The 12,179-nt window shown below is 39.9% G+C and overlaps 2 protein-coding genes and 1 long non-coding RNA gene across 5 annotated transcripts; 1 reads left to right on the top strand and 2 right to left on the bottom strand.

Annotated features, from left to right (window-relative positions):
• The first annotated feature begins 2,495 nt into the window (after positions 1-2,495).
• LOC112846708 (uncharacterized) lies at positions 2,496-6,639 on the top strand. Of its 2 annotated transcripts, XR_003219843.1 has the most exons (3): positions 2,496-2,642; positions 2,721-2,825; positions 2,911-6,639. It is a non-coding gene; the product is annotated as an uncharacterized LOC112846708 (long non-coding RNA). The 2 variants fall into 2 exon arrangements; XR_003219842.1 differs by having other exon boundaries at positions 2,721-6,639.
• On the bottom strand, positions 6,590-8,703 carry rps2 (ribosomal protein S2). 2 transcript variants are annotated; one of them, XM_003452828.5, is made up of 7 exons: positions 8,628-8,703; positions 8,207-8,344; positions 8,029-8,118; positions 7,625-7,732; positions 7,162-7,495; positions 6,792-6,883; positions 6,590-6,714 (listed from the first exon to the last, which is right to left on the bottom strand). In XM_003452828.5, the coding sequence occupies exons 2-7, from the start codon at positions 8,339-8,341 to the stop codon at positions 6,634-6,636; spliced, it is 840 nt and encodes a 279-aa protein (XP_003452876.1). In that variant the 5' UTR covers positions 8,342-8,344; positions 8,628-8,703; the 3' UTR covers positions 6,590-6,633. The 2 variants fall into 2 exon arrangements, with proteins under 2 accessions (XP_003452876.1, XP_025762396.1); XM_025906611.1 differs by having other exon boundaries at positions 8,617-8,635.
• A 319-nt stretch (positions 8,704-9,022) lies between these two features.
• rnf151 (ring finger protein 151) lies at positions 9,023-12,127 on the bottom strand. The gene is made up of 4 exons (XM_005457779.4): positions 11,696-12,127; positions 11,022-11,191; positions 10,834-10,930; positions 9,023-10,334 (listed from the first exon to the last, which is right to left on the bottom strand). Exons 1-4 carry the CDS (start codon positions 11,777-11,779, stop codon positions 9,867-9,869), a joined length of 819 nt encoding a protein of 272 aa, XP_005457836.1. The 5' UTR covers positions 11,780-12,127; the 3' UTR covers positions 9,023-9,866.
• Between the last annotated feature and the right edge of the window lie 52 nt (positions 12,128-12,179).

Genomic DNA, 12,179 nt, shown 5'->3' with positions numbered 1-12,179 from the left:
TACAGGTAGAGCTGCTGCAAAAACCCACAGAGCTCAGCAGCCAGCGCAACAAATTCTGGATCCTTTGCTTTTAGTTAGCAGTTAGCATTAGCAGCACATCCTCCGTCCGATGTGAAAGGACCTTTATGCTGCGCACTGTGACTCACAGCAATGGTCCCGGGTCAGCCCTGACTTTGTGTTAAACTAATCCTAAAGTAATAATGGTATTTCTAACCACTGACATACCACAACTTTATCCTTTCAACAGCTGCTGAAAGTAAGGGGACCTAGCTGCTATCGGATATTTATATAGAGATCCTCCAGCTTCAAACTGTATTACCCTTCAAGGACCTGCAGTTCAAAAAAGTGCCCCTCCGACAGCCAAACCCATCTGTTCTCTGATTGGATTGTTACATTTGTGATTGACATGACATTGACCAATCAGATGAAAGGAAGAAAAATAGGGTCAAAATTCGTACTTGTAACTTGCAGGGGGGTTTTTGGCTAAGTCCACACACAAATCTTTTTTACACATACAGATCTTTTTTACGCACGCACAAATTCTTTTTACACATACAAATCTTTTTTGCGCACGCACAAATTCTTTTTACACATACAAATCTTTTTTACACACGCACAAATTCTTTTTACACATACAAATCTTTTTTACACACACACAAATCTTTTTTACACATACAAATCTTTTTTACGCACGCACAAATTCTTTTTACACATACAAATCCTGATTTACAAGTACAAAACTGATTTACAAGTACAAAATATTTATGACCACATTTTGAGCCCATAGTAATCAGGTGAATTTAATGCGTCTCTGTTAATTTGAGTTTCCATGAAACCCGATAAACAGATATTTATGTTTCTACACTTTTATTTGCTGGGTTTATTTTGATAACAGTGCTATTGCAGACCACGTCACATGATGGTTTAAGTTATTTCATTTCACTGAATATGTGAGACAAGCTAAAGTAGCATTATATTTTTATGTTTAAGATACAGCGATGTTTCTAAATGTAATTGCCTTTATTTTAATTAGTTCTCACGATGACGACAATGAGCGATCCTGTTGGCGATCTTGGAATAAACCATCTGTAATTGTTAAAAAGCATGGTTTAGTACAGGCTCTACTTTAAAAAGGGGAACCCTTCTTAAACGGGAAGAGCAGTAGCGGAGCCAGAAACAATCCAAGAGCAAAGGTTAATCTCATTATACATGAGTTATCAGGGCTGGACTGGGACAAAAAATCGGCCCGGGCATTTTGACTAGAGACCGGACCACCAGGATAGAGATTGAAAATGTGACGTCATTCAGGGGTAAACCCGCAAAGGATTCTGGGAACTTGAGGCAAGAGGTACTAGCGCACGCAGGCTTTCAATTGAACTCAGTTACACAGCGATAAAAAGAAACACAAAAAATGGCAAGAAGCTGTTGTATTATTAACTGCAATAGCCGGTCGCATGACAGCCACGGGAAGCCGACGGGTAAAGAGATCGTTTTTTTTTTATCGGATTACGTCCTTGAAGAGAAATTTTTTAAGCCATGTTTCCGAAGTAAGAGCCGACGGATGGCCTGGATATACCAAATATAACGTCTCAGAACACTCCAGCTCACATGTTAGTCTGCCCCAAGCATTCCCACAAAGGTCAGTGTTTTGTAGTAGTTAATACCTCATTTTTCTTAACATAACTGGTGATATAGGTTACAAGCAAGTCTGGCGCTGAACAGAAATTGTCGCACTATGCTCCTTTATTTATTGTGCATAAATAGTGAATTGTCCTGACACAATATTGCGTTTCGCTTCTGTTATTACCACGGTACATTGACAAAAACATATACTTTTATTCACAGGATAAAACATATAATTGTAAATCTGAGCGTGGTGAAAGTTGGGCAGCACGCAAACATCTTTTGTCCACTCTGTGTGCTCCTAATGGTCTGACCCTTTCACTCCTTTGATTTTTTCCTCGTATCTTTTCTTTGCCTTTTCGTCGAGTCTGTCTTTGTACGGTCCGGCATTGTTCTCCTTAGTTTTGTACATTCCTTTTTTGGGGGGCAAAGAAAAACCAGGAAGGTATTGGAACGAGAGAATGAACGTTTTGCGGTGCTGCAAATGCTTGCATTTGATGCGGTACTTGGATTGTTTTGCCTCGAGTTCCCGGCATGCAATGCGCGAAAGTCACGTGATCTGTCAATCGCTATAGGAAAAACCTTAAATTAAGACCAAGAACACTAGAGGTGAGACATGATCATTAATTAAAATTAAAATTAATAAATGATAGATTCAGTGATATTTTCATAAACACCTCCTTTCCTTTTTTGGTTCTCCATTTTCTTTAGTTCGTCTATAAGATTGCTAAACAAGGGGGAGGGTGCATCCGGCCTCCTCGGCTGTAATTGGTCCAGCCCAGAGTCGATCATGACCAATTGGCCAATCCAACACCTTTCATTATATATACCCTTCCTAAAAAAAAAAAAAAAAATCCATCGGCCCATAAAAACAAAAAAATCGCCAGCGGCCCACCGGGCAAATGCCCGGTATGCCCGATGGCCAGTCCAGCTATGCATGTAGTCCTGCATAAACTATGGATTTCACCCCCCTGTGGTAGTTATGGACTTACACAGAAAAGGGGTGTTAAACTTGGCAGGTAAGTTTTATGTACATTTGTGTTTATAGTTCATGGAGTATGTTACATGCATGTTCCTAATTAGTCGATTTATCATAGTGAGTGACCTCAAAGCCCCCCCTGAAGACTTCAATGCTGAGCACGACATTGAAGGTTTTTGGAACTCTATTCACCTGGAAATGATAAGCCATGGGTTTTTTCCAAGTGAGTGATTGCAAAAACTTATTTACAGTTATTCAGTGTTTTGAAGTAATTTAGACTGTAAGTCAAAGCATACCATTTTCCGAAGGCAGTGTGAAGAATCCATTTTCAGTTCCACCAAGTTACACGGATTGGGCTCCATGGATCGGGAGTGAAACTCGAACAAGTGACATTGTGCTTAACACAGAGTTTAAAAATTAAGAACGAGCTCTTCACATGAAGCACAGCTTAGCAGTGTCACAGAAGACCGTCTGTTTGACGAACTCACCAAGCTAAAGGTAACATTGCTTTGTAGTTTCCAGAATATGTGACATAAAGCTCTGGGGTTGTTCCATTTACAGTTTTCCCTAATTACTGTCAGGTTGGAGTGATGAGAAACTTGTGCAAAGCCTGCAACATCGACTCCAAAAAAGCAACTTTTGCTGACCTGTGTGGACCACCGTGCACCGTATCTGTTTTTCTTTCCACAGTGTATGATACTTAGCTAGTTTTTAGCTCAGCTATGTTCTGGACGTCAGCAGACCCAAAGATGAGAGTTCATATACTAAATACTTAAAAACAAAATTCTGTTTCAGACTGATGCTCAGAGGATGGACATCACAGCTCTCCCTCTCTGGAACACCTGGCCATTTCCAGCGGTGTGTGAGTCTTAGTTTTTTGACACATACAAACTGTTAGAATTTTGCTGTGTGTCTGAGATGTATTCAAACTTTTGTGACACATGTTCAGAAGTCTGTTTATGATCACTTGCAATGACAAAGTTTGCAAGTGATCTGTCTTTTAGGTACTGAAGCCACGTAAAAGGGAAATCCTCTTTCTTGACCCATTATACACAAAGGCAGGATTTGGTGGCCATGTTTGAATTTTGAGGTCACATGTTTATAAGCATTTTTGGTTTGTTCCACAGTTTTCAGGAACCTGTTCAGTGTTCCAGGTTAAGTGCATCCCAGATCATGTTCTGTTCATCTCAAGTGTTCACACATAGAGTACATTCACATGCTTGCTTATAAACTATATCAGCATGATGCATCACCATTTGATTCTTTTTCTCATCTTCACATTCTGATCAAGTCAGTGATGCTGTCTTTAGATGAGAGTTTCAGACATAAGTAGGCTCTTCAAAATATTCTAGTTTAACATAAAACGCTAACATTAAATGTTAGTTTATAAATTATGCCAACCTGAAAACAAAGCTGAAACTGCTGTGTATAACACACTTTGACCAACTGTGAGCATGGGACTGTACTTTTTCATTTTGCATCGAGGTCGTGTTCCTCAGGCCTGTACTTAAAGTTGGTGCTATTAGCAATTAAGATTTCACACCCGTCATGACGGGTTAACTGTTTACTTAACTTCTCTCCCGGGCAGTGGTCAGTAAAAAATAGCTTTGACTTGTAAGTATGTGGTAGTTTGAGTGTATGGTGAATGATATTAATTACACCAGTCTTCTTTTAAGGGATTTTATTAACAAGTCTTTATTTTCAATGTAATACAGGGTTTTCCAGACCAAGACTTTGGAATTGACTGTGGGATCTTCATGCTAATTGTTATTTTTCTCTTCTGTTCCTTGAGATTCATACAAAACTTAATTTAAGCTTCAAAACAATGAAATTTGTATTTTTTGTCCAAAACAGTCTGCTCTGTACGTGGCACTGGATGCACCATTTGTTTATACTATAGTAAGTATTCTATTTCATTTCAGAGCAATGGAGTCTTGAATCTTTTGAAAGTTGTTAAATATGTTTCATATTGAAATTTTACAGTCAGACATGTACATGTGGAAACTGTGGTGCTTGCTATTGATGGAGAACTTTGATCTCAGGAGGCATTTATATTTTGACTTCTGTACTATGTTGTGTCAAGGTTTAGACACATTAACAATATCAACATTTTCTGTTAAGCTTTTTGCACATTGTAGAGAGGAAGCCAAAGCTGTGCTTCAAGGACAACATGTGCCCATTTTCAGATTAATAAAAGCGCAAGTTCCAGGAAGTCGGTCAGGCTAGTATTCACTTTAAACACTAGTGTAATTACATGGTTAGTGACACGTGACTCACTGTTAAAATAACTGTTCTGCATCAGCGAATAGCTAAGTTTTTATCCTCATTTGCCTGACACAGGAGCCAGTAGTTGTTGAAGATCTGCCTCCTGCTGTGCAGTGGGTTGTCCAAAGTAAGGCACTTTTCCGTGGACACGTAACAATGCCAAAATATCTGTCCTTAAATAAAGAGGACCAGCAGAGGGTATTAAGAGACATGTCGGAGGAAGAAGACACTGGAACAAGGGACTTCTTCCTCTTTTTTTTTTTCAGTTTGCAGAGGACATGGAGCTCTTTTTAAAAGCATGTGCTGACAAGCAGGGACTACGGGTCAATGCGATGTTTGACATTTAATGGACAGATGAAGGCACTGGCTGTTTGGTTTCTTTATGTGTTGTTGGGTTTTTTGGGGGGTTTTTTAATCAGTGTACAAAATTCCAATTAAAATTATTTCAAAATGTTGTTCACTTGTTTCCATGTCCATACTTCAAAATAAAAAGCTTGTTGCTATTAACAGTAATGTATTACCTTGTAATCAATATGTTTATACATTTTACACATTAACCCTCTGGGCTCTATGCTGACCATTTGTGGCCACTTTTTTTTGACCATTTTTGCTGTGTTAATGCAAATGTTATGAAACTTCCCAAGGGTCTAGATTTTGTTTTTAGCGTTTATAATGTTCAACTTCAGCTTTTTAAATACATAAAAAATATATACACTAAGCATCCTATTGTTCCTCTTGGCTCTATCATGGCAACTTTTGGCCAACTGACCCATTATAACAACATTTTTAAATTCCTTGTTATTGACACTTTAGGTAAAATCGCTTTCACTGTAAACTCAACACATGAAAATTATAGTTTTTAATGTTTTGGTTTTTTTACCAAATTACATCATTTACCCATTTTTGGCCAAACAAGCAATTTCATGTAATCATGCAAGTTTGATTTTAAGGATCTCATAGTTTGTGTTTGTGCATGACATTGCAGCACAAATATGTATTTGCAAGGTAGACTGGAATAAATTATGACGTATCAAATATTACACAGGCTGCAGTGAATTTCTGTTGATGCACTACTGAGCTTTGAGTTTCCCAGTCAAACTTAGCTTTGAAGCACATGCTAAAAGCACTTTTACTCTTGTACTTTTCAAGATACCATAGCCAAAATATTAACTCTCAAAGAAGAATCAAACTACTACAGAATAGCATCATGTATATACATATGCTATTCCCTTTCGCTCACGCTGATATCCCATTGTAATTCACCCAACATTTGTCTCATCTGATTTGAAAGTATTTAAACTTCCAAATCTCATCCTCCTCAGTGACTCGCGTATCATCCCATTTCTGATTTCCATTCTTTTCCTGAGTATACCTCCCCCCTTCACCTGCTTCCTACAAATCACCCCAATACTGTGAAAGTTTCCAAGTGGTGGACAATGCTCTATTTTGACACAGAAGCTGAAAACTAGTTTTATTCTATGATTGCACACAATACGGGATCTGCTGCTCCAAATAATCATTTCAAAGGTTTCAGTATCTTTAAAGTATTTTGATTGGCTAGATAAAGTTAATTTTACCCTGTATTACTGTAGAGGTGACTGCATTAACTGATGCAGTTTCTCCTATTGCCCAACATATCACTTGTGTCTTGTTCAGTTACCGAAGTCTGCACATTTTTGCAGCATGCATAGTTTTGTGAGTTAAGCACACAAGACACAGAAGTGGTGTTCCAGAACGTTTATTCAACGATTCCCTATACAAAAAGTTTAGGAGGCAGCGGCCTGCACAGCCTGGCCCCTCTGCACAGACACCCTGGTGTGAGTCTTGGCCAGATGGTCAGTGAACTCCTGGAACAAAAAGCAGAAAGCCTGGTTACACAAAATCCTGACATAACCATAACAGCTTATGTTGGCTCTGTACGGACCTGGTAGGGAGACTTTGTGAAGATTGTCTCCTTCCACAGATCAGGGGTCAGGTAGCTGTAAGTCTTGGAGATGGCGTCAAAGGTGGCCTTGGCTGAGGAAGGAATTAAAAAGAGTGAGTGTGTGTAGCATGGAGCTCCAGTAACAAAGTACAACAGTCTTGTTGGGGGTAAAAAAAAAAATAAAAAATGTCGAGCATTGTAAAAGGGTAACAGGGAAGACCACTAAAACGTCTCCCTGCCGTGCAATACTCAATTCTTTCTCTCCTTTTAACGACAACTACACCACTGCCGAGGTGAAGCTGGGCAGAGCGAGGAGAAACAACATCCCACCAAATGCAGTATGCAGATCATGACCCTGGGACAAGCTTACCAAAGTTGCCGAGGGTGGCGGTGCAGCCCCTGGCAGAGGTGTAGCAATCATCGATTCCAGCCATCATGAGCAGCTTCTTGGGCACAGGGGCAGACACGATGCCGGTACCACGGGGGGCTGGAATGAGACGCACCAGGACAGAGCCGCAGCGGCCAGTCACCTTGCAGGGCACAGTGTGGGGTTTGCCGATTTTGTTACCCCAGTAACCCCTTCTGACAGGGACGATAGACAGCTTGGCCAGGATGATGGCCCCACGGATGGCTGTGGCCACCTCCTTGGAGCACTTCACCCCCAGGCCCACATGGCCGTTGTAGTCACCAATGGCAACAAAGGCCTGTAGACAAGAAGCAAAAGGCACGCAGTGTTAGGTTTAGACACAACGCTGATTAACAAGAGAAAAAAAAACAAACAAACAAACAAAAAAAAAAAAACCTTTCTCCTTTGCAAAGGAATCCACACTCACCTTGAACCTGGTGCGCTGACCAGCCCTGGTCTGCTTCTGGACGGGCATGATCTTCAGCACCTCGTCTTTAAGACCAGAACCCAGGAAGAAGTCGATGATCTCGGACTCCTACAGGAAAAGGAGTAAGCATTGATGGGTTTACATCACAACAGAAACTGCAGTTCATTCAGACATTTCCACAAGACAAGTACACATGTCAGACTCTTCTAAAATGAAAAACTCCAACCACAACCCAACATTAACAAATCTTTCATACAAATCTAGCTGCACTGCTTAAAAATGAGCCACAAACTGGTGGCTTTAACCAGTTAACAGAAAGAGCACCAATACACTTCTTTTAAAATAACAGACCACTAGTCATCATTAATAAAATATGATGGTTTATGTATGTGAACTGTAGTTACCTTGATGGGCAGAGAGTACAGATAGATCTCCTCCAGGGACTTGATCTTCATGTCCTTAACCAGGCGGCCCAGCTTGGTGACTGGCACCCACTATCACAGGAAAGGAACTCAAGTAAACTACAAAAAGCCGAAATACTAAATGATTATGCTCAAGACACTTATTAATCCAAAAACCCACCTCCTTGTCCTCGGACTTGCCGCCCCGAGCACCGCGGCCCCTGCCACGGCCTCTGCCGCGTCCACGGCCCCGACCGCGGCCACCGGCGCCAAAACCTCCGCGAAAACCTCCTCTACCACCGGCGTCGTCCGCCATTTGCTACACGACAAAACAACAACAAAAATGTTTAGTTATTTATCCGCCAAAACATGAACATGCTTACCGAAATTCAGTCTTACAGGACACGAGCATCGCCGCCATACTCATACAAGAAGACTACAAATATTTCCATCTGTATTCAATTTCGCTGTTAAATACGTGCGTGATTTTAATTTAGTATGTTCATATATGATTTTATAATCAGCGCTGAAGTGTTTGGCTGAACGATGCGTGAGATTTTTAAGGATATAAAATAGGAAGAGAATCTCTACAGCACACTTACGTGATCGATAAAACAGGAAGAAGACCTGTGAGAGGTTCCGCCGGGTTATATGTGACAGTGTTATCGCGAGATTTCCTCCACGAGAAAACCTACTCACTACCGCCTCTACCGAATAACTGAGGCAGATTTTATATTTGCTTACTAAAAACAAAGTTCCTAAAAAATCAGTTATAATAAAATCAAAAACGCACCCTTTTAAAATACATTTTAAGTGTTCGTTTAATTAATCTGTTTTGTAAACATACTTTAATTGATTATTTTTAATTATCTAGTGAAATGTAATAATAACACATTATGTAGTCAAATTTAGAAAAACAAGCCTGGCCTTAGCTCATCTGTGAGATTTCAGTGAAATACCTTTATCAGTTGATTTATTTAAATAAGACCAGCACAGGTAATAATAACAATGTAAAAGCTTTATTTACAAAATAGGTTAAATAGGTTATATTGCAACCTGGCAAAAAAAACAACAAAAAAAACCAAAAAACAAAACACTGATCAGATGCCTACAGTACCATGAAAAGTATTTTCCCTCATTCCTAAATTTCTCTTTTTCCTTTTTCTTTTTATATTTGTCACGCTTACATGTTTCGGATCATCAAACAAACTTTAACATTAATTTCTATATAAACGATAACCTGACCCAGGTTAACCCAAGTACGCTTAGGCTTCAGGGCATGAAATGATGGCAAGACATTCAGGATTTTTCAGCACTATTTTGAGTTTTCTCTGTTTGTCTAAAATGCCTCTCACCGTGGTTCACTGGAGTCCCAAAGCCTCAGAAATGGCTTTGTAACCCTTTCCAGACTAATGCATGTTAGTGACTTTGTTTCTGTTCTTGCAGATTTATTTTTACATTGCAAGCTTTATTTGTGTGAATGCTGAAATTGACCTCGACTTCACAAAAATGTGGTTAACCACAGTGAATTCATAAATTAACAAGAGAAGAATTACTTTTTCATACAAGTCAGGTAGATTTGGCCTTTTTTTACCTCAGAAAATGAAATCATCATTTAAAAACTGCATTTTGTATTCACTCAGGTTATATTTGTCTAATATTAAAAATGTGTTTGTTTATTGGAAACAAAATATGCAAAAAATATTAAAATCAGGAAGAGGGCAAATACTTTTTCACAGTACTGCATATACTCAAAAAAAAAAAAACCTTCAAAGAATTAAACACATACTGAATTTATACACAGCAGTAACTCAACCAGCACCAGCAACTAACTCCCTTCCTCAGCAGCTGCTGCTGCTACTTGGAGTCCCACTGGAGCTGCCACTACTCTCCCCAAGGTCCTCCTCTTCCACCTCATGCAGATCATCCATCACCTCCAGACTCTCACAGATAAGCCCTATCTGCCTTTTCATGTGGGCCATGGTGCTCTGCATCCTCCTCATCTTCCGCTGTAGGGCGGTGGCAATGGCCCTGTGATTCCTCTGCCTGGCTTCGTACTCCTGCCTCAGCTGCTTGTAGCAGTTGTGTTGAGCCTGGGTTCGGTGGGAGAGTATCGTCCCACAACCCATGTGGCAAGGCTGGCGCCAGTGCTCACAGTGGTGCGCATGGGTCTCGAGGTCCCTGCGGAGGAGCTGTACCCTGCAGCCCTGGTAGGGGCAGGGGATGAGCTCATACAAACAGCTCATGCTGTGGCAGTACTGCTCTGAGAGGGGAAACGTCTCTGCACAGCCGCGGATCTCATTCTTGCACTGTGAGACACACAGAAGAAATCATATAGTTAATAAAATGACTTGTGTTATAAATGTGCTATAAATCGGTCTGCAGGGATTGAAATAGAAGCTAATCCAAACCATAGACAACTGAAAACAAAACAATTCTGATGCATAACCTAATCATTTCAGTCATTTATCAAGCAGAAATGTCAAACATTCAGTGGCTTTAGCTTGGATTTATATTTTTTGCTTTCCTCCATCTCAAATCAGTCATCTTGGGCTCAGATTTGTGTTGATGGTGTCCTTATTATTAATAACTTAATAAAATCAGTCACAAATAAATGTGTTATTAATAAAATAAAAAAAATATTCATTAGGTGCTGCCAAACATTAAAGAGATCAAAGTGATATTATAGAATATGTCCCATGAAGCGGTTCACACATGAAAATGCCAGGCAGCATCAGGCAAATGCAAATGTATCCGCTCTGTTACATAAAAAATCATGTAAAAATGTGTTCAAGTTCCCTTTCCTACCTTGACCTTCAGGCGTCCAATAGATTTGCTCAGCTTGAACATGACAAAGATCAAGCTTGGGTTCACCGGCTTCCTGCAGCAGGGGCAGGTCTCCTGTCTGCAGAGGACAACTAGGAATGAGTCTCTGGCCAAATAAAAGAGCCAGGTAAAACTTTTGTCCAAGGATACTGATAAGCTACATTCAGTACCTTTTTAGCCACTGCAAGATGCATTTCTTGCAGAAAATGTGGTGGCACGCAGCTCTTACTGGACATCTGAGGACCCCTTGGCATATGGTGCAGATCAGGTCATAGTCTGGAGTGTCTACAAACAGCTCCACATCATAACCCCCGCTCTGTGTTGACACCTCTGGGTCTGCCTACAATGATAGAAAAAACAGTATCTTATATTTCAGGTATAGCTGAGGAGGACAAACTGAAAACCATGGCTCTGTGACTGTCTATAACCTCTCCACAGTGTTCTCAACATAAAAAAAGAGAGACAACAAAACAGAGCTGTTCTGGAAAGCCATTTGACTGATCACATGATTACAACAAGTACGTCTGCTCCCTTTCCAAAAATCTTTTTTTTCCAACACACAAAACATTAAACAATCACAAAAAAGACCTGAAATTATCCTCAATGATATTTTTACTTCTTTAAAGTGCAACATATAATAAAATGCCACAAAACTCATGTATTAGTATACAATTCAAATACCAAGCAAATAATAGAGTTGATTCAGGCTATATAGACAATCTGTTTTTGACCAACTGAGCATCAGTCCATAAATCTGAGATGCTAAATCTAGATTAAAACATAAACAATCAAACAAATAAATAAATATAAAACACACAAAAACAAAAAGCTGCCCTCTACTCACCATGGCAACCTCCTGTTTTATTATTTTTCTCAGCGTGTTTCCATAACCCAGGGGGCTGGTTTTACTCCATATCGATCCTCTCATATGTCACACAAGTAACACACACCCGCGTTATCAATACAACACACGTGAACATTCCTGACTAAACAACGAAGGAGGGACCGCGTGTGTGTGCGCGCGCTCGACAGATGAAAACAGTGGGCTAAACTGTAGAATCGGAGCCATAATGGGAGAGCGTCGTTTCCTTGCTGTTCTAGCACCAAACTCATGGTTCACACGGCTGCTATTGTTGTGATACTCAGGAACTACATTATAAAAAAATGAATAAATAAATAAATAAACTATAAGCATATCGCTCTGATTATTTTTCCAATGCTTTATATAAAGTTTACTGTCAAAATTAAAAGTTTTAAAACCACCAGTTTAGCGTTTATGCGTTCATTTGTTGACAACAGAAGTCTGACCAATCACAGCGCCGTGCGCT

The sequence above is a fragment of the Oreochromis niloticus genome, linkage group LG4, assembly GCF_001858045.2.
Source record: "Oreochromis niloticus isolate F11D_XX linkage group LG4, O_niloticus_UMD_NMBU, whole genome shotgun sequence".
NCBI lineage: Eukaryota > Metazoa > Chordata > Actinopteri > Cichliformes > Cichlidae > Oreochromis > Oreochromis niloticus.
This window is presented reverse-complemented; position numbering and strand designations above follow the sequence as displayed.

Coding starts and splice junctions, on each gene's coding strand:
- rps2 (XM_003452828.5), bottom strand. CDS start 8,341: ATGGCGGACGACGCCGGTGGTAGAGGAGGTTTTCGCGGAGGTTTTGGC. Junction 7,496..7,624: donor GTCAGCGCACCAGGTTCAAG/GTGAGTGTGGAT, acceptor TCTTGTCTACAG/GCCTTTGTTGCCATTGGTGA. Junction 6,715..6,791: donor TCACAAAGTCTCCCTACCAG/GTCCGTACAGAG, acceptor TTTTTGTTCCAG/GAGTTCACTGACCATCTGGC.
- rnf151 (XM_005457779.4), bottom strand. CDS start 11,779: ATGAGAGGATCGATATGGAGTAAAACCAGCCCCCTGGGTTATGGAAAC. Junction 10,931..11,021: donor ATCTTGCAGTGGCTAAAAAG/GTACTGAATGTA, acceptor TGTCCTCTGCAG/ACAGGAGACCTGCCCCTGCT. Junction 10,335..10,833: donor TTGGACGCCTGAAGGTCAAG/GTAGGAAAGGGA, acceptor TGTGTCTCACAG/TGCAAGAATGAGATCCGCGG.